Genomic DNA, 18,393 nt, shown 5'->3' with positions numbered 1-18,393 from the left:
AAAATACATTATGTTTCATCTAAAACCTTGGATACAACAGGAATAGTTGCCATTCAGTAATGTGCTTTCTCTCTCTGCTACAGTTATTACGGTATTGGAGCATGATGGGATTGGTGAGAGCTGCTGCATGTGTGTTTCTTTTCAGGGGGATTGCTCGTACAAACATGGCTCAGCACAAGTTCATTGGTAAGATACTTCTGTTTAATGACTAGATTAGTAAAGATAAAGAGAAGGTATAAGTGTCACTACATGCTTGTGTCTGCCGTAAACAGACAAGCCTGCATGGTTAGTTAGCATGGAAGCTATGAGCTAACCCTGCTGAAAAAATGACAACACAGCAGTCACAGAGCTCTGCAGCTGTCAGAGGGTTTGTTCTTGTACTACTGCTAATCAAGTATTAGTTTGAGTCCCTGTCATTTGAAACCTTACCCACTGTTGGTTTATAGGACTGGGTGAAGAGTTTGATCAATATACCTGCATTACATGAAATGCTTTCAGTGTCGCATAGTTACAAGAAACTGAAGTGGTGCAAAAACAAATCACACAACAACACATCCCAGAAACTGACCAAAAGTTTTAAAAGCATATTGATAAATGAAAGAATTAGTCAGTTGATTAGTTAATCAATGGGAAAGGAACTTGCAACTTTTTTGATGAGCCTTAAATGAACTTTTAGCTCATTTTAAAAGGAAGAAATGCAGATATTAGATAGGTGCTGTGAAAAACTGACAATATTCTTATTAACAACATCTGTACTTGGGTCCAGTGGATCAACCATGAACCACAAGATATACCATGAAATACACCAACATAATGTTACACTATCCAGTAAACTGTTGTAACCGTGAAATATCTACCTGTACTAAAATGTTTGGTGAAGATTAACCATAGCAGAAACATATAGTTGATCAGATAATATTGGGAAATCTAAATGTTTAGATCAATAACAGAGAAATGTAGATTAGCTGCAACCTTAATGGAAACATACATTGTTCAGTTTTGCTGCAGTAACACAAAAGAGAAGGATGTTTGTCCTGTGTGTCACAGGAGAACACTCCAGCACATCAACAAAGAATCACAGCAAAATAAAATCTCCGTCTGCAGATATCGGTGTGAACCTGACAGATCCGATGTTCAGAGGACTTTACAGAGGGAAGCAGAAACATGACGGTGAGCCACTTCTCCTGTTTGACTTGTAAGTTGTTGAGACAAAGTTAGTCTGAGTCCAACTGTGATTTCTTTTCTCTGTTTTTGGACAGACGACTTCAATCAGATAATCGACAGAGCTCTCAAAGTCGGGGTTGAAAAGGTAAGTGCTCGTGTTGTCATCAAAACACTGGTATTGCATTAAAGATGGCAGTATTGGTTGGTTTGTGATGAGTGAAATACAACTATTGGGTGGAACACAGAGATTCATTCATGATCCCCAGTCAGTCTCACTAACTTTTCCTCAACACGAAATTGGCTTTTGTGGTTTTAAATTAAATGTTTCAACAACCAACCGACTGACAGATCAAACCCTAACCAGGGTCAAACTTTAAATCTGTCCAACACTTAAATTCATGACCACATACGTGCAAAAGTGATTATACTCCATCCCCTCTGCTGTGTTTTGTGTTTAGAGCTCATTATCAGATGCTAACATGCTAAACGAAGCAGGTGAACATGGTAAACATTAAACCTGCTCAACACCAGCATGTTAGCATCACTGTTTTTCAGAAGTGTTGTTGCTTTGTTACAGTTTATGATCACAGGAGGAAATCTTGAAGACAGCAAAGAGGCCCTCAAACTAGCTGAAACCAGAGGTAACGATGGCTGTGATAGACGCACGTTGTGGAACAAAGTGTCAATCAAATGGGAGAGCCTGCTCGCTGTAACATGGCCTCTTTTTTTACAGATGAGTTCTTCTGCACGGTCGGCTGCCATCCCACCCGCTGCAGCGAGTTTGAGCAGAACGGAGAGTCGCAGTACATCTCAGGACTGAGGGAGCTGGCTGCAGCACACAGAGGGAAGGTGGTGGCCATCGGAGAGTGTGGACTGGGTGTGTACTGTTGGAAGAGCTTTGTTTGTGCAGAAAGTTAAAAAGCAAACACAGAACAGAACAGCAGTCTGTATAGAGGGTATGTTCAATGATAACGTAAGATTAAATGAACCTTTATTGATCCTCGAGGTGGAAATGCAGGTGTTGCTGTTGCACAAACACAGAGCAGGTGATACAGATCAATAGAGAAAAAGTAAGAAATACATAATAGAGAAGTAAAAGATTGTAATGCTAATGCTAAACAAGATTTTTTTAATGATCAAATAGCTCTTTAATATGATAAACATGGTTTGGCTCTCACAATGTGCTGTTGGACCACAGCAGTGATGGTTACTGACAATTTAATAAGTAAAAAATCAGCCATTTCCAGCTAAAATGGTCATTTACAACAATAAAAGTGTTATTTTTAATTGATTCAAATTGTGCTTTTGCTTCATAAACAAGGATATTTCTCAGTGACGCTCAACAAATAGCAGTTTATCTTTAAATATGTAACAAGTTGGATGTTTGGGTTGTAACATTAAGTATTTCCATTGTTCAGTTTGAAATAGTTGATATTGTAATCTGTGTATTTTCTTCTTGTTCCAGATTTTGACAGGCTGGAGTTTTGCCCGAAAGAAACTCAACTCAAGTAAGTTTGTTTGCAGGTATTATTCGAGGATTTGCATTAGGGTGGGACTTCCTTGTGATTATAAAGTCACCACCACGACCTCCCCAGCTCCACCCTCTCGTCCAGATATGGCCACGCCTGCCAATAATGCCAAACTCAACAGTAACACTATTATACAGTCTGTGGTATCAGTTTAATCTGTAACTATTTCACAAAAACAGTCAAAACCCTTAAAAAATATTCAATTTTCAATCATGTCAAACACAAAAAACAGCAATCTTCTTATCGGAGATGCTGGAATGAGTCACTTATTTTTCTCTTTGTGTTCTTCTCCCTCTTTCTGCTCTGTATCAGATACTTTGAGAAGCAGTTCGACCTGGCGGAGGAGACCAAGCTGCCGATGTTCCTCCACTGCAGAAACTCCCATCAGGAGTTCATCGGTTGGTTCGTGCACCCAAAACCTGGTCGAGTTCATTAGAGAGACATAACGACATTCACTGTTTGTTGTCTCTGTTTTTACAGACATCATGAAGAGGAACAGAGACAGATGTGTTGGAGGAGTGGTGAGGATATTTTATTTCATACTATATACGACTACACTAAAGTAAACTCTGTGTACTCTGATCCATGTTTGGTGGAAAGAATACACGACAGTAATGCAGAACGTCAAACTGCTGCTTGTCTTTGCCACTAATATCCATTTTTCCTCCACAGTATGAAGAGTTGATACATAAATGAGTCCACTGGAGGTGCAGATCAGGTTGTTTACAGGTTACTCTTCACTTTCAGGTGCACTCATTCGATGGAACTGCTGAGGATGCTGCTGCCCTCGTTGACCTCGACCTCTATATCGGAATAAATGGATGGTGAGAGGATTCAGAATCAGAAATATGGTATTAAATAATGGTATTTATGTTTAGAGAAAGTGCAGATGGAATAAGGCTGCATGCACATCAGTGCATGAGCACAAATGTGGTGAAGAAACTCTGAAATCAAAAACAAACTCTGCAAACTGCTAACATTGATGTCACGAGGGATATAAAGGTGATTCAAAGTTTGGATTTCCTGTTTTGGTGCAGCCTTGAAACTGATCGCAGGTCATTAAGTTATTTAAAGGTTAATATTAACAATGCAGCAACTTGTCCTGTGTTTATCATTGTTTGTGTTTCTCAGTTCCTTGAAAACAGAAGCCAACATAGAAGCTATGAAGTCCATCCCCACTGAGAGGCTCATGATAGAAACCGGTGAGTTGGAGCCTGTTTATTGTAATAATAATAAATATATTTGATCACACTGAGTGATCCTGATGGTCCAGTTAAACGGCTCCTGAATTACTGCTTTAAAATATCGGATTTGATTTGTTTCAGCACGACAGTGAAGCTCTTTGAAACAGTCAGAGTGAAGATGTCGGGTTTAATGTCTTGTTTTGTGTGTTAACTGTTGTTACTGTGTTATTATATTACTTTTATGAATGTATATTATACACTGGTCCTTCCCAGATGCTCCATGGTGTGGTGTGAAGAACACTCACGCAGGCTCCAAACACATTAAAACCACGTTTCCCACGAAGAAGAAATGGGAGGCGGGGCACTGTCTGAAGGACCGGAACGAGCCCTGTCACATCATGTGCGTAACATCAGTTCACAACTGAGCAAACATCAATGTTTTCAATCCTTAAAGCACTCAACATCAATTAACTAATACACTGATTTTCTCTTCCAGACAAGTTCTGGAGGTGATGGCAGCAGCGAGGGAGGAGGACCCGATGGAGCTGGCCAGCACAATCTACAACAACACCATCAAAGTCTTCTTCAGCTCCAGCTGATGATGAACGACTCGTGGCCTTATATTACTTTTTATATGTTTGTGTGTGTGTGTGTGTGTGTGTGTGTGTGTGTGTGTGTGTGCGCCTGTTTAAATGATAAAACTCTTCCTTTGCCAAATAAAAAAAATCAGTGAGTCAAACAGCTTCCTGTCTGTCTTCTCCTGAAGTATAAATCAGTTGTTGTTTGTGTGTCATGTATCTGTACATTAAGTTCCCCCATGTTTAACTTAATAAAACATGAACATTAATGAACTTGTTGAAAGAGAAAGTGGACATTTGCATTTACATAGAAATTAACATGTTTTTGCTCAGTGTTTTATTTCATATCTGTTAATTAAAGTAAGTAAGTGTTGCAACATGTCATCACCAAAACTTAAGTGGTTTCTCATCAATTGAAATTATTTAATTTGGAATAGCATGAGTTAAAGAATAAGGGATCAGAAACCTGTACAGATAGATTGATATCTGTCTGCAGCCACTTGTGAAAGAAGAAGGATTTGTTCCTGATAGTCGTGTCACAGTTGTTCCAGATGAAGGCGTTGAAATTATGAACAAAAGATGCAAAAATGAAAACGAAGAAATTAAACGTGAAAAAAGAAAAATCAAAGCCTCTGATTAAGTTAAATAAATGATTTGGAATGAAACACCAAACTGAATTGGGGTGTTAAAAACATATAACCCATGATGTAATGTTACAAGTCTGTCAAACGTGTTACGTCACCTGCCACACCCTCTGACGCTGGAAGTCACGTCACGTTACGTCGGAACTAACAGCCTAGCAACTTCTGCGGTGCTCCCAGAGCAGGAGGAAATGGCCAGTCCGGGACTATCGTCGTATATTAACCGATAACAGGCGATCCGGGACCTGAGGGGGAGATCTGACGCGGGACGGCTGGTGGCGGTAACATGCCGGATGGCCGCAGCTCGACACTGAACAGAAGAAGAAGAAGCAACAGGAGGTTGAGCTGGGTGGACATGGCGGACAGCAGCAGGTCCCCAGCTATCAAGTAAACGTCAGGCAAAGCGAAACCGGAGACAGCAGGCGGCTGCTGGCGGACTTTAACTTATTTTGATGTTACATGGATAACCGGGACTCCCCAGGACTGTGAGCCCTCCGCTGAAGCCGCATGGCGTCCACTCAAGCCCGTATAGGCCAGCAGGCCTTAGCGGTGCTGGATGTGGCTCTGCGAGTTCCCTGTATCTTTATTATCGACGCCATTTTTAACTCTTACTACGACCCTGGCTCGGGATGGGCCGGTGCGATGGGGAAGGTGCTGGTCAGAGTCATGGGTAAGCATCGTGAAGTGTCCAGTCCTCCACCAGCAGCAGCAGCAGCAGCCTGCGGGTCATGTGAACTGCACACAACAGACTGACAGCTAGCTTACTGCCGCCGCGTTAGCCGTGACGTTAGTCAGCGGTGTGAAGCTATGTCACCTGTCAGACCGAGTCAAGCCGGTTTAACTACCAGCTGTAGCATCAATACGAGACATCGAGACCACTGACGGTGCTTAGGTAGTTTGTTTTAAACGTAACTGGGGTTGTTTTGTTGCTAAACTCTTGCTAGCTAGCCGCTAACGCCAGGTACTTTGTCACAGGTGTTGTGTCAAATCCGGTGACCCCGCTGTAATCTGACGGAAGTCTTCAAAGTGACCGTGGTGGGACAGCCTGTCATACTGCCTGTCGAAATATACTTATTTATCCTCCTAACACTGCTGGAAAGATCTTATCTGGCACCGACTTCATGTAGTCATGATGGAGGATTTGTACAAAATGAATATTGCAGTAATAAATATTATTATTTTCATTTCTTTAAAGGAGCATCATGTGGTTTTGAGTAAACAAGCTGTTCTCAGAGGACAGTAGTGTACTCTGCAGTCCTAAAAACCCAGAAATCAGTTTGCACTTTTGTACCTCTAGTTCCTTCGTCTTAAAGTCTATTATTTTTCTAACTGGTTTTTAGTTAATTACACAAAATAAGGTCTGAAGGCATTAACACATCTTGTTCTACGACATGAAACACACCATTAAATGTCTCATAGTTTAATCATAAACCTCTTCCGTTTGTTAAAAACATTGGCTGCTAACAAATAACAGATAGACTGACTGATCATTCAGCTGATCATTTCCACTCTAATAACCACACTATCATCTTGATTTCCCAGTCGTTTATTAGTAGAGTATTATTGATCTTATAGTAAAAAGTAAAGGTTAGTGTCCTTGTGACTACAAATCGTCTTAATTTCAAAATATACCATGTGTTAGATTTCACAATATGACAAATATTTATTTAGACATTAGAATTTACACAAATTAACACCTCATTTGAAAAAATATGATTCTCAGTGTATCACTGAATTCATGACCCCTTCAGAGCCTTTAAACCAGTCTACATTAATCACAGCTGTTTGGCACAAACAACAGCCAACTAAAGCTTCACACTGTTGGATTTTATAGTCATTAGCGGAAAACACTGCAGACGAACAACTACCAGATTGCATAACTCTCCGTTTGTACAGTTCGTGGACCTTTGAACGGCTCAGAGCTCATGAAAGTCCTCCTGGTGTTAGCCAAGAGCTTTGGGTCCGGAGAGGCGAGGGGCCAAATAAGGTGCCTTTATAAAAAGTGGGTCAGCCAACAGTCTCAGGTTTCTTCAACCCACGACTGTTTGTTTTGTACCAGCTCACACAAACATACAAATGTTTACCTGAAGTTAAACTGAAAACAAGACCTTGCAAAAGTGCCCAGCACTGATTTAAAAAAAACCTAAATGTGAACAATAATATATATAATATATAAAGACCAAAGACTCTTTATGCACTGTGATAAATGACAAAGAAAAACAACAAATCCTCATTTAAGAGGCTGAAACCAGCACATGTTTGACATTTTTGCATGGGTCTAATCGTTGCAGCTCTAATAAAAAGGCTATAGAAGGAGTCAGGTGACCACATACTGCAGAGACACAACTAATAACTGCACTGTCACAGTGATAACTATACTGTGAAACGTTGAGGCCCGTCTGACCGGTTCAGCTCATCCCATTGGTTCGTAATGACGCTCATATATGTTGAAACTAGAGTCATTACAGTCATAACTGATAACAAGTGCACACGCACACAGTAGCTGTATGCCGCACTATTATTATATGTATTGTATTCAGCATTCCTTTCACATGAAGGACTCAGTTGCCCATTTTTTCCATTTAGTTCTGTGTGCTTTTGTTTTTCTTCTTGTCCTTCTAGTTTTTTGCTTGTGCGCCAAGTTCATTTCTGCAAAACCACAGAGAAGTTAATATTTTCATATTTTTATGTTGCAGCTTTACGTTTGTTAGGCTTCTATTTTCTCTCATGTCACAGCGCTGTACTCGTGTTCTGTTTAGGTTTAAGCACAAACACCACTTTGGTTTGTCTTAGAATACTTGTTGTGGTTGCCATAAAAACAGCTAGAAATCTCCCCGGATGTACTTAAAAACGTCAAGCGGTATGACTCGAACTGTATGGCCATTTGGCAGCCTTGTAATAACGAGCCTAATAAAAAAATGTATCATTGATTGTTTGAAATTGGTGAAAAATGTTAATCAGTTCTCTGCCAATATGAAAACTGTCCTTTTGGTGGTAGAGATGCAGAAAAGGAATGATCGTTGCAAAGAATGTGTTTATCAGCCAGTATTTCTGAATCTTTTACTCTTCACATTATCTGTCGGACTCGAGATGACGTCTTCAGATCTCTTGTTTTGTCCTCAACACAAAGGTGTTCACTTCACTGTCATAGAGGAGGAGAGAAACCAGAAAATATTCACAGTTAAGAAGCTGCAGAGAAGAAAATTTAGTCTTTTCTTTCAATCAGTCAAATTATGAGAAGACTTGACCGTTGATTTGATAGCTGAGAGCTGATTATTGAATCATTGTTCTGATTCATCAGGACTGCAGGTGCTGTTTTCTGCTTCCTCTGACACTCATCGGTGGCTTCAGTTTATTTTAGATAACTGACCTTTTTGTCTCTTTGGTGTTGTTCTCTACTAACTGTGTCTGTTGTGTCTCAGGTGTCCTCATCTCCAGCGTGGTGCTGCTGCTCTCCCAGAAAGCCTTGTTCAAGTTCTACACCCTCTTCTTTGCCGTTCTCCTCGGCATGGCGGCGGTCCTCTTCAACTACTACGCCACCTCCCACATAGACTTTTACAGCGCCTACTACAAAGCGGCACTCGGGTTCAGGTTGATGCCCAGAAACGGGCCGACGCTGTGGCTGGGAATGGCCGCAGTCCAGCTTGTTTTTGGCGTGGGCTACGTCTTCCTGCTCAACCTCCAGTCGGTGTTCGCTGCTCTGGTGGTCCTGGACATCATGATCCCTCTGTGGGGGCTGATGATCGAGCTGCCGGCAGACGTCAGGCAGCTGGTGGCTGTGTTCTCGGGCCTGGCGCTGGCTCTCAACACGGCCGTGTGCCTGGCCATGAGGCTCAAATGGTTTTACTACTCATGTCGGTACGTCTACTTGCTCATACGGCACATGTACAGGATCTACGGGCTTCAGCTGCTGTTGGAGGACACGTGGAAGAGGATCAGGTTCCCTGATGTGCTGCGGGTCTTCTGGCTGACCCGGGTCACAGCTCAGGCCCTGATCCTGGTCTATGTGGTGCGGGCGGTGAGGAGGGAGAGCGGTGACGCCACAGGTGGTGCTGCAGACGGGAATTCTGACTCACAGGTAAGAGCCAAACCATTCAGTCTGCTTTTAATGTTTGTGTCTGTGGGTCAGACAAGGATTTATAAGTTGTGGTGACATGTGTTCTGTGTGCCTGCACTGTTAACAGGGTTACCTGCTGAGCTGGGACGTGTTCTGGGACCTCACCAGTAACCTCATCATCTCCGGCTGTGACTCCACGCTCACTGTTCTGGGGATGAGTGCCGTCATCTCCTCTGTTGCACACTACCTCGGCCTCAGCATCCTGGCCTTCATAGGTACAACTGAGTTTGTTGTATAAACATTTAAAATCTGTCATACTGGCTGTAAAAAAGCTCCTGAAGTTCAGCGTTTTGACTCTTCAGGTTCGACAGAGGAGGAGGACAAGCGTTTAGGCTTCGTGGCTCCTGTTCTGTTCTTCATCCTGGCTCTGCAGACCGGCCTCAGCAGCCTGGACCCCGAGGAACGCCTGGTACGTCACAGCTGATCGACACATTGATCACTGAGGCGGGTGTTATAAGAGGATGTAGACAGTGATCATGGACACAGCTCGCACTGAAAGCTTCTGGCTTGATTCTGGATGTTTAGCATCTTTCTGAAACTTCGACTTCCTTATTGATTCTTTGTTGATTTCTGCTGTCCTCGATTGTTGTTGCTTTGACGTCCCCCAGACCAACATTAACAGGAGCTCCTCAAACCCTCTGAAACAGGTCCGCCTGAGTCGGAACATGTGCCTTCTGCTGACGGCCATCCTGCACTTCATCCACGGCATGACAGACCCTGTCCTGATGTCTCTAAGCGCCTCCCATGTCTCCTCTGTTCGCCGCCATTTGCCCGTCCTGCTGGTGTCCGTGGCGCTCTTCGTGCTCCCCGTGGTGCTCAGCTACGCCCTCTGGCATCACTACGCCCTCAACACCTGGCTCTTTGCTGTCACAGCCTTCTGCGTGGAGCTCTGCCTCAAGGTGAGGACCCGAGAATTTTTAAATCAAATTTGAATCGTGATGTTGGCTCAGTGGTCGATGACTGATGGATGTCCTCCATACATCCGACAGTGTGCACATCTAACTCCCTCCCTCCCTGCAGGTGGTGGTGTCGCTGACCGTCTACGGCCTCTTCATGGCAGACGGCTTCTCCAACGTCCTCTGGGAGAAGCTGGACGACTACGTCTACTACGTGCGCTCCACGGGCAACATCATCGAGTTCCTGTTCGGGGTCATCATGTTCGGAAACGGCGCCTACACCATGATGTTCGAGTCGGGCAGCAAGATCCGCGCCTGCATGATGTGCCTGCACGCTTACTTCAACATCTACCTGCAGGCCAAGAACGGCTGGAAGACCTTCATCAACCGCCGCACGGCCGTCAAGAAGATCAACTCCCTGCCGGAGATGCGCGGGGACCAGCTGAGGGACATCGAGGACGTGTGCGCCATCTGTTACCAGGAGTTCGCCACCTCAGCCCGCATCACGCCCTGCCACCACTACTTCCACGCGCTGTGCCTGAGGAAGTGGCTCTACATCCAGGACACGTGCCCAATGTGCCATCAGAGAGTATACGTGGAGGAGGAGAGCCGCGACAGAGCCGCCTTTTCTAACAACAACGGGGGCTACGCAGCGCCGCAGGACGCCGCTGCCGCAGCCCCGCCAGCTGCAGGGGAGGAGCAGCACGGACAGCCGGTCGATGAGCTGCCAGCTGACGGAGCGGCGGCCGGCGTCCAGGCTGCAGGAGGAGCAGGGGAGCTCGACAACGAGCTGCTGGAGGACAACGACAGCATAGAGTACGACGAGGACGAGTGGGGGACTCAAAACGGCAACTCGCCGATAGAAGAAGACTATATTAATGACGACACAGACTCCACAGAGGACTGACAAGAAGAGATCTATAGAAAAGAATATACATTTATCTTTATTATATTTAAGTTAAAAAGAATTATAAAACAGCATCTTAATTTGTTCTTGAAAAATGTCAGGGATGTCATTCAGTTCCTCCTGTTAGTTTCCTTTTGTTTGAATTTGAGTTTGGGTTTTACTCTAAAGGGCTCGTGGAAAGAGTAACTGCTGCTCTCATTCTGTGTGTGTGTGTGTGTGTGTGTGTGTGTGTGTGTGTGTGTGAGCTGACCGGGGCTGCATGATGTAGACCAAAAACTCATACTGTTAATTTTCTTCCTGACACAAATCTTGCCATGCCGTGATTTATTCCCAGATGCCTCAAAGCTGACACACATCTGTGAGTTAAATCATCAGATCGTCTGCAGCGTTCTGTTTTATCTGCTGTGGTAGAGAACAGAGAGGAAACCAAACTTCAGTCACATCCCAGCTTTGTTTAGATTTTGTCACTTATGCAGCCTCAATGTGTATTTGGGTATGTGTGACTGAGTGTGTGTGTGTGTGTGTGTGTGTGTGTGTGCCTGCCGACTTGTAATGTGCTTAGACAGCGATGATGTCTTAAAAGATGCAGTTACGTTCCCTGGAAGTGTGTTATCGGGAAACAGGGCGAGTGTTTTAGTTTATTAACAACAAAAACGTGGAGGGACGAAAACAAATTGAAGCTTTAATCCGTCTGTGAGATTAGAGAGTTTGTAGAAAGACACATTTTTCTAACCAGCTGTTTTTGGTCTTCATCAGCAGAGCTACAACGATTCATCCATTAGTGGTCAAGTATTTAATTAATCGGCAACTACTTTGATAACTGATTAATCAGTTTCAGTATTTTTTTAATATAAAGTCAAAATTTCAAATCAGCTTCTTAAATGTGAATATTTCCCTCTAACAGTTGCAGCCCTGCGCTTCATGTCTGGGCGCTCAGAACATCGATTGAACTCATTCTTCAGGCCTCCAACATTTGACTTACTTAATCAGCCTCTGTAAAGTGTCACAGACTGATCACAGCTCGAGTTTGTGGCTCGTTGTTCATCATTTTTGTCGTTAACAAACTGAAACAGAACATTTGTGACCTGGTCCAGAGAGAGTGAAGGCAGGAGAGTGAAGCAGTTTTTCTATCGACTCTGCACCAGCCAGAGAAAAACAGAGAGGTGTGTCTGATTTTAAAAAAAAATGACTTGCTACTGTAATCACTGATATACCTCTATCATTACTTACTACTGGTCTCTTGTGTGACCTCACTTACATTTGTGTACGTTATTGTACATATAATAAAACAAATACGTGCACACATTCTCCCGTAGGATAAGAAAAGACTTTGTTTTTAATTTGTTTTTTTTGTTTTTTTCCAACTTTCCACATTTCTCTTTACAAGAATCAGTATTTAGTTTGGTTAATTATAAGTTCCACACCCAGAAATGATTGTTAGTAATGATCTCGCTGGTTTGGAGTAGAAGTGCAAAGCCACGTCTGAAGAGCTGTATTCCCAAAAAAATGCTAAGTTGTATTGGGTGAAAGGGTTTTTTTCTTTTCTTGATGCTCCTCAGTAAACGCCAGAATAATACTGTATGAAAAGGTGCAGCATTTCTGTTTTTAAGGAAAAAACATCTTTGGTTTGTTCTACATGTTGGTTATTAGCCGTGCTGTGAGAGGTCGTGTCAGTCAGTACGTTTTGTTTCTCATCACTGGTACAGACAGACTCTCGTTGCGTCGGGCAGCTTCTAGTCTCAGGGTCCCTCTGCACGGCTGGAAGACTACTTTCAATAAATTGAGGAACTTCCAGGTTTGAACGAAATGTTAGAGAGCTGCAGAAGAGTCTGAAAACTCACTTTGCTGACTTTTTTTCTTTTTTTTTTTTGGGCTATTTCTGATGTTGCATTTCATTTTAGGTGTCATAATGCTGAGCTAGAAGAAGTACTGGCTCGGTTCTGTTTTCCCAGCAGCAGACGTCCTACTAAACACTGATCCAAAATCTTCAACTACTGGCATGAAAGAAAATATTAAGCGGCCGTGTTTTCACCTTATTTGACCGTACAGTTCGGCCTGACAGAGATCGTCTCTAAGAATTTGTACTAAAAAGCTTTCAAGCACAACTTCTCCAAGTATTACATTGTTTAGACTTCCAGAGCCTGAACGTCTTAAAGGGTTTGAATACAAACTCCTGCTCGTTACTGTTGTAATAACAGGTCGCAGAACGTAAGCTGTGAGAGAATCCACAAAGTTTTGTTGGTGAGACGAAGATGGGGTCCGGTTTGATTAGAAAGCTGTGCTTTTTGACATGTTTCAGCGATGGACGGATGAAGGACTATGATTATTAGTTTGATTGTTCTGAAAGCTTTTTAAAAGGTAAAAGCTGTTCATTTTGCCTTTTGTTTTAAAAAGAGATTTATGTAAATAAAATCATCTTTGATAATGAGTTTGGACTGTATCTCAAGTATCATCATCACCTTTAAATAACTATTTATTTAACCGTCATTGCTGTGAAGATCAGCGCAGCCTTTATTATGTGGAGCTGCAGTTCACAGATTGAACCACTAGATGGGGATAATGCACTATTCTATGTTTTGATTTTTGAACTCAGGAGTCAGCAGAGAGAAGATGTTCTGCTGAATTTTGCTTCCGTAGAAATATAGTTTCTAATAAAATTGCGATCCAAAAAGTATGTTTTAAAATAAGATTTACTGGTCTAAGGTGTGTCTTCAGAGTGTGGGGCACCTTCTGCTGGTTAAACTGGCAGTATAGGAGACAGAGCAGACTCAGCAGTAGAAGGCAACATTCATACTACAAGTAGGCTGGAAGTGCATGAGGTTATGAGTCACTTGTTGTGTAATAGACAGCTAGTTTCTTTTTTTTGGCGTTTCGTTTTGTGAAGGGATTCCCTGCCTTCCTTCACACACGTGTGTTCAGCTGATTATAAATGAAGAGGTGTAGTCAACTTTTCCGGGGCGTTTCTCGAGGTCACCAGACTGCATGAGATATTAAAGGCCCTCAGATATGATTCTGGGTGATCACATTTAATCTACTTTATACTTCCACTACATTTTGGAGGCAAATGTTGTTTTTAGCACTGAGCTTATTTGATAGGTTGCTGAGACTTGATAGTTTAAGTTGTGTGCTGCATCAGAGCCTCATTTTTAAATTAAAGTAATAATATAATTTATATTTATAATGAGCTACTATTCTTTTCTTACTCTTAGCAACGTAATTCATCAAGATGAACTCTTTACTTTTACTTCAGTATGACTTCTTTCGGGTACTTTTTACTGCACAAGAGACAGCCTCTGTCAGGAATCATGTGTCTCTAAATGTGATTCCTGTCTACAGACCATTTGATCAAGAGTACATAACATAAAAACAACACAGTAGCCGCCACTGTTAGCACACATACATATACAGCATATATCTCACTGGCATGTGTGGCGCTATGATTCACAAGGCATTCATCACATAACGTGTCATGCCGGGATTATGAGACAATGGACTTCTATGCAGACATGTTGGGTTAAGGCACCAACATGTGACATGCAGGTGAAGCAACGCTCAGGTGTTGAAGCTGGTTAAAAAAAAACTGCATCTGAACTTCAGTATCACAGCAGAGATGAAGTGTGGCTGTCTGACTCTTGTCCAAGCATTAATATTACACACTAAACAAAATATGACAGGAAACCAAATGACAAGAAAATTGAAAAGGTTCTTCAGCTATGATAGAAAAGACACATGATGACACAAAGAAACATTTAGTTGGCTGCTCCATCCATCCAAAAACACTTTAGGTATTACTTATATTTTGTTTCTTGGGATTCCGCCGGCGCGAAGTGATGACGCATTATCAACATCCGGTGGTGGCGCGTAAATAAAGAAGTAATTTGGGATGCCGTTTGTTCAAAGATTGTTTATTTCTGGACACAGTGTTGGAGGTAGAGCTCCGCCAATTTATTTGAAAGGTGCTCTGTGATGTGTTGATGCTAAAAAGCTCGCTTGTTGTTTCCTGTTACAAATGCGCATTTGTGACGTAAAACGTGACGTGATCCATATTTTTACAGATTGTTTACTACTACTACCTTTTGGCTGGATTTACAGAAATACCGTTTAGAAATGCTTGAAAAAGATCACCCTGTATAAAAGATTGATATTTTAGTCGTCTTTAATAAATCCATCGTATTCGCCAGATTAAACGCATATAATTCATTTAGCAAAATATAACATTCATAAAATACATAATTCATAAAATGTTATTATTATTATTATTATTATTATTATTATTATTATTATTACCGCTAATTTTGCTGGAAATGCGGTATTGCAGTTTCTCTGTTTTTGCCCCAAATTTTATTTATTATGAAAAGGTAGAACCGGACGCACGGTATTTTATTTTGAAAGGCGGTACCGGAACTGTCGTCCTGATTCCGGCGGTTGACATTAAGTAGTTCACGTTCGGCTTTAGCTCGAACTTCATGTGCCAAACTCCTGACAGCCGAGTCTTAAAAGATCATGAGACGGTCTGGGCGGCGGGTGGCTCGACACGAAGAAATGTTCGGCTGTTTAAAAGTTAAAACGAGTTTCAGAGAGACGGCCATTAAAACTAGCCGCTCTGCTGTCTGCTGAATCGAGCTAGGAGGAGCGAAGAAGAAGCAACTTCTGCGCCCGGGGAAGGCTGCCTGAAGCGGGGAGACGACGGACGGAGGTCGGCGCTCGGAGAAGCGTTAAAAACAGCAGGTTTTACTATTTATAGAGTTGAAGTAGTTGTGTTGTATTTCGCCACAATGCTCAAGCTGTGTCTACAGAGAGCAGTGACGGTTGTACATAAGTTACCGCCGGGACTGAGGCAGGCACCACCGGTGGCGGCGGCAGCGCTCAGGCTGCCGGGGACAGGGAGCCGCTGCCTGGGCACACACGGGAGGAACGAGCCGAGGGAGCCCCTCAACTCCCCGAAGAGAGCCAAAGAGTTTATCTACCGACTCCAGCCGAAGGAGAGGACGTGTTTACTGAAGGAGCTGCAGAGTTTCGAGTCCATAGCTATAGCTCAAGGTAAGAGAGACGCACTCAGGTCAAAGGTGACAGAATGAATGACAGGTCACCTCTGCACCACCACACCGACAGATGTGAACCTGCAGGAAGGTGTATGAAACCAGGTGATCTAATGGGTTAACTGATTGATATTTAAAGGGTAACTTCACCAATTTCATGAATTAAATGTGCATTATGTAGTTTTGGGGAAAGATCTGCACTGACTGATAACACGCTGTCATACTGTTTCACTTTTCACCTTTTATAGCTTCAAACAGTGTTTAAGACCTTATTTTAATGAGAACAGTTTGTTTATTCACTTCTGAGTTTGTGTTATTACCTCATTATTATTGTAAATATTTAAATTCTCAGTTTGGATTTCATCTCAAGTTACACAGTGCCCCTTTTGAAAGTCTGTTTTCAGGTCTTGGGTGCTGTATAAAACCTTGTTTGTCTCCAGAGGAAGATTTTTGAAAAGGAAGAGCACGTGGAAGAAAAATTGTAATATCTCTCATGCTGCTGTATAGTTTTTGATCATTTCACCAACTGCAAAATAAGGGAGGGAGGGTAAATAATCTGTGATGTGTGATATTGACACATTTTGTTCATCAAGATAATGTTCAGAGATCATTTTGAAGTGTAAAGTAAATGTGTAGCAGTAAGAAGTTAATGTTAGGCTATAAACAGACAACATCACGGTCACAAGACTTAAACGTCTCCACCGCTCAGCGTCTTACTACATAATTACTGTCCAGGTTTTCGATGTACAAGTTGTAAAGTCATAGTTACAATAGTTTGTAACTAAAGTGGGAGGACTAGTGAGTAGATGAGTCTCCGTGTTACAGATTAGAAATGTATTTACCAACGATCAGAGATGGGCAGATACTCGTTTATCAAATATATCAATATATCTTTTATTACAAGCATTAATTTGGTAACCTCAATACTGGTTACATTTTGTTGGGTAAGATAACGACAAACAGGAGTACCTCTGTTAAAATGAAGTCGTTATTTAGTTTATCATTCAACTACCGTGGTGACTTGATATGTTTCTTTACTTCCACATTGAGCCACAAGTCACCGGATTAATTGATCATCAATGCAGCCACATATCAATGAAAGGAAGTACTTAAAGTTTGCTTCCCTACTGCTGGATCAGGGTAAAAACCAAAAGTGACACATAAACACCTTGTTATAAACCTCACACTGTGTGTGTGTGTGTGTGTGTGTGTGTGTGTGTGTGGTTTGAAAGGAATTCCTTTATTCGAGTGTGTGTCAGGGTGTGTGTACTGTCAGTGGGTGTGATCCGACAGGCGAGGGTGTCTCGTATGTGTGTTTCCTCTTTTGAGTCACCAGAGGGTATTTTCTGTTTGCTTTGATGGAAAAAAAAACAACAGTCTCAAAGTGAACCAAACCAAAACCAAGAGTGACTCATCACAGGACTGAAATAGAAAAATCATCCTCTGATTCAGGAGAAGAAAGATCACAGAATGTCCTCAGAGTTTTAGAGACTCCCGATTCCTGTAAAAAGCAAAAACAAAAAACCTCGGGCTGCACTTGAAATAAGTGACTGTACCGGTACATGGAGCACCTGCAGGCAGCTCACCAGGTGTTCTGCACCCTCAGTGTTTCACGGTGCGTTCACGGTCCTGCTCATCCGTGCAGGATCTAACTGTTCTCCCCTCTTCTTCTTCTTTTTTTTTTTTTTTTAGTCAATTCAGTCAGATAATGCTGAAACTGTAAAACACTGTCGCACTGCTGAGACTTTAAAGAGTTCCAGTCGTGCCTCCAGACCGGCTCCCCATCACTTTGTGGTGTAACACATCGTTCTCATTAGTGCTGTTCACCCAAACAGCTTATTCAGGGTGTTACGTAAGACGATGTGTGAACAAATCTCCAGGATATTGTTACCCTTTTCCTCGCTGCTAATCCGTCCGCCTACCATGCAACAAAATTTTATACATAAAATTGATTTAGGAATGTGTTTGCAGCGTTGCCTCTTCTGTGATGTCAAGCAACACTGCACCTTTTATCTTTGGTGGGATGAAAATTAGATTATTCCAGACCCAGCTTGAGTTCACACGCAGGCGTCGGCAAATATTTATTCACAGACACGGTTGTATAAGAGAGTGTATGTTAGGATGTCTCATCCACGGGTATGGAACCCAACTGCATGATTAAAAAGTCTTTATTTTCAAAATCTTGTGTATTTTCGAAGGCTTCTTAAGACTAGAGAATCTCCGAGTCCACTAGTGCCTCTTACTTCTGTTGTTACTGTTTTAGCACTGGTTTCATTTAATCCTAAATCAACCGAGTTACAGTGAATATATTGTATTCCCACCGATCTGACTGTGTTCA

General features: G+C 42.3%; 3 protein-coding genes across 5 annotated transcripts in view; all 3 read left to right on the top strand.

The window, feature by feature from the left end:
• Positions 1 to 90: 90 nt before the first annotated feature.
• tatdn1 (TatD DNase domain containing 1) lies at positions 91 to 13,444 on the top strand. Of its 2 annotated transcripts, XM_037093390.1 has the most exons (13): positions 91 to 186; positions 1,105 to 1,170; positions 1,260 to 1,309; positions 1,742 to 1,805; positions 1,898 to 2,041; positions 2,630 to 2,672; positions 3,006 to 3,091; positions 3,174 to 3,214; positions 3,441 to 3,517; positions 3,825 to 3,895; positions 4,151 to 4,277; positions 4,374 to 4,558; positions 11,216 to 13,444. In XM_037093390.1, exons 1-12 carry the CDS (start codon positions 102 to 104, stop codon positions 4,474 to 4,476), a joined length of 957 nt encoding a protein of 318 aa, XP_036949285.1. In that variant the 5' UTR covers positions 91 to 101; the 3' UTR covers positions 4,477 to 4,558; positions 11,216 to 13,444. The 2 variants fall into 2 exon arrangements, with proteins under 2 accessions (XP_036949285.1, XP_036949284.1); XM_037093389.1 differs by lacking the exon at positions 11,216 to 13,444 and having other exon boundaries at positions 104 to 186; positions 998 to 1,170; positions 4,374 to 4,652.
• Positions 5,208 to 18,393, top strand: part of rnf139 (ring finger protein 139) — a 25,254-nt gene continuing 12,068 nt past the window's right edge. The window contains exons 1-6 of one of the 2 annotated variants that reach the window (XR_005074314.1): positions 5,208 to 5,766; positions 8,519 to 9,174; positions 9,281 to 9,428; positions 9,516 to 9,622; positions 9,861 to 10,112; positions 10,234 to 11,256. Coding sequence is in view for 1 of the 2 variants with exons in the window: in XM_037093386.1 (XP_036949281.1) it covers positions 5,604 to 5,766; positions 8,519 to 9,174; positions 9,281 to 9,428; positions 9,516 to 9,622; positions 9,861 to 10,112; positions 10,234 to 11,016 (2,109 nt within the window). In the remaining variant the exon portion in view is untranslated. Of the gene's footprint in view, positions 5,767 to 8,518; positions 9,175 to 9,280; positions 9,429 to 9,515; positions 9,623 to 9,860; positions 10,113 to 10,233; positions 13,445 to 18,393 lie in introns of those variants that run through there. The other variant, XM_037093386.1, reaches the window with a different exon arrangement.
• tmem65 (transmembrane protein 65) overlaps positions 15,406 to 18,393 on the top strand; it is a 30,897-nt gene continuing 27,909 nt past the window's right edge. Inside the window, exon 1 of the mRNA XM_037093391.1 lies at positions 15,406 to 16,056. Coding sequence (XP_036949286.1) covers positions 15,792 to 16,056 — 265 coding nt within the window. The 5' untranslated portion in view covers positions 15,406 to 15,791. The remainder of the gene's footprint in view (positions 16,057 to 18,393) is intronic.

The sequence above is a fragment of the Acanthopagrus latus genome, chromosome 3 (assembly GCF_904848185.1).
Source record: "Acanthopagrus latus isolate v.2019 chromosome 3, fAcaLat1.1, whole genome shotgun sequence".
In the NCBI taxonomy this organism is placed as follows: domain Eukaryota; kingdom Metazoa; phylum Chordata; class Actinopteri; order Spariformes; family Sparidae; genus Acanthopagrus; species Acanthopagrus latus.
Note: the sequence above shows the minus strand (reverse complement) of the source record. Positions and strands in the feature narration are given on the sequence as shown.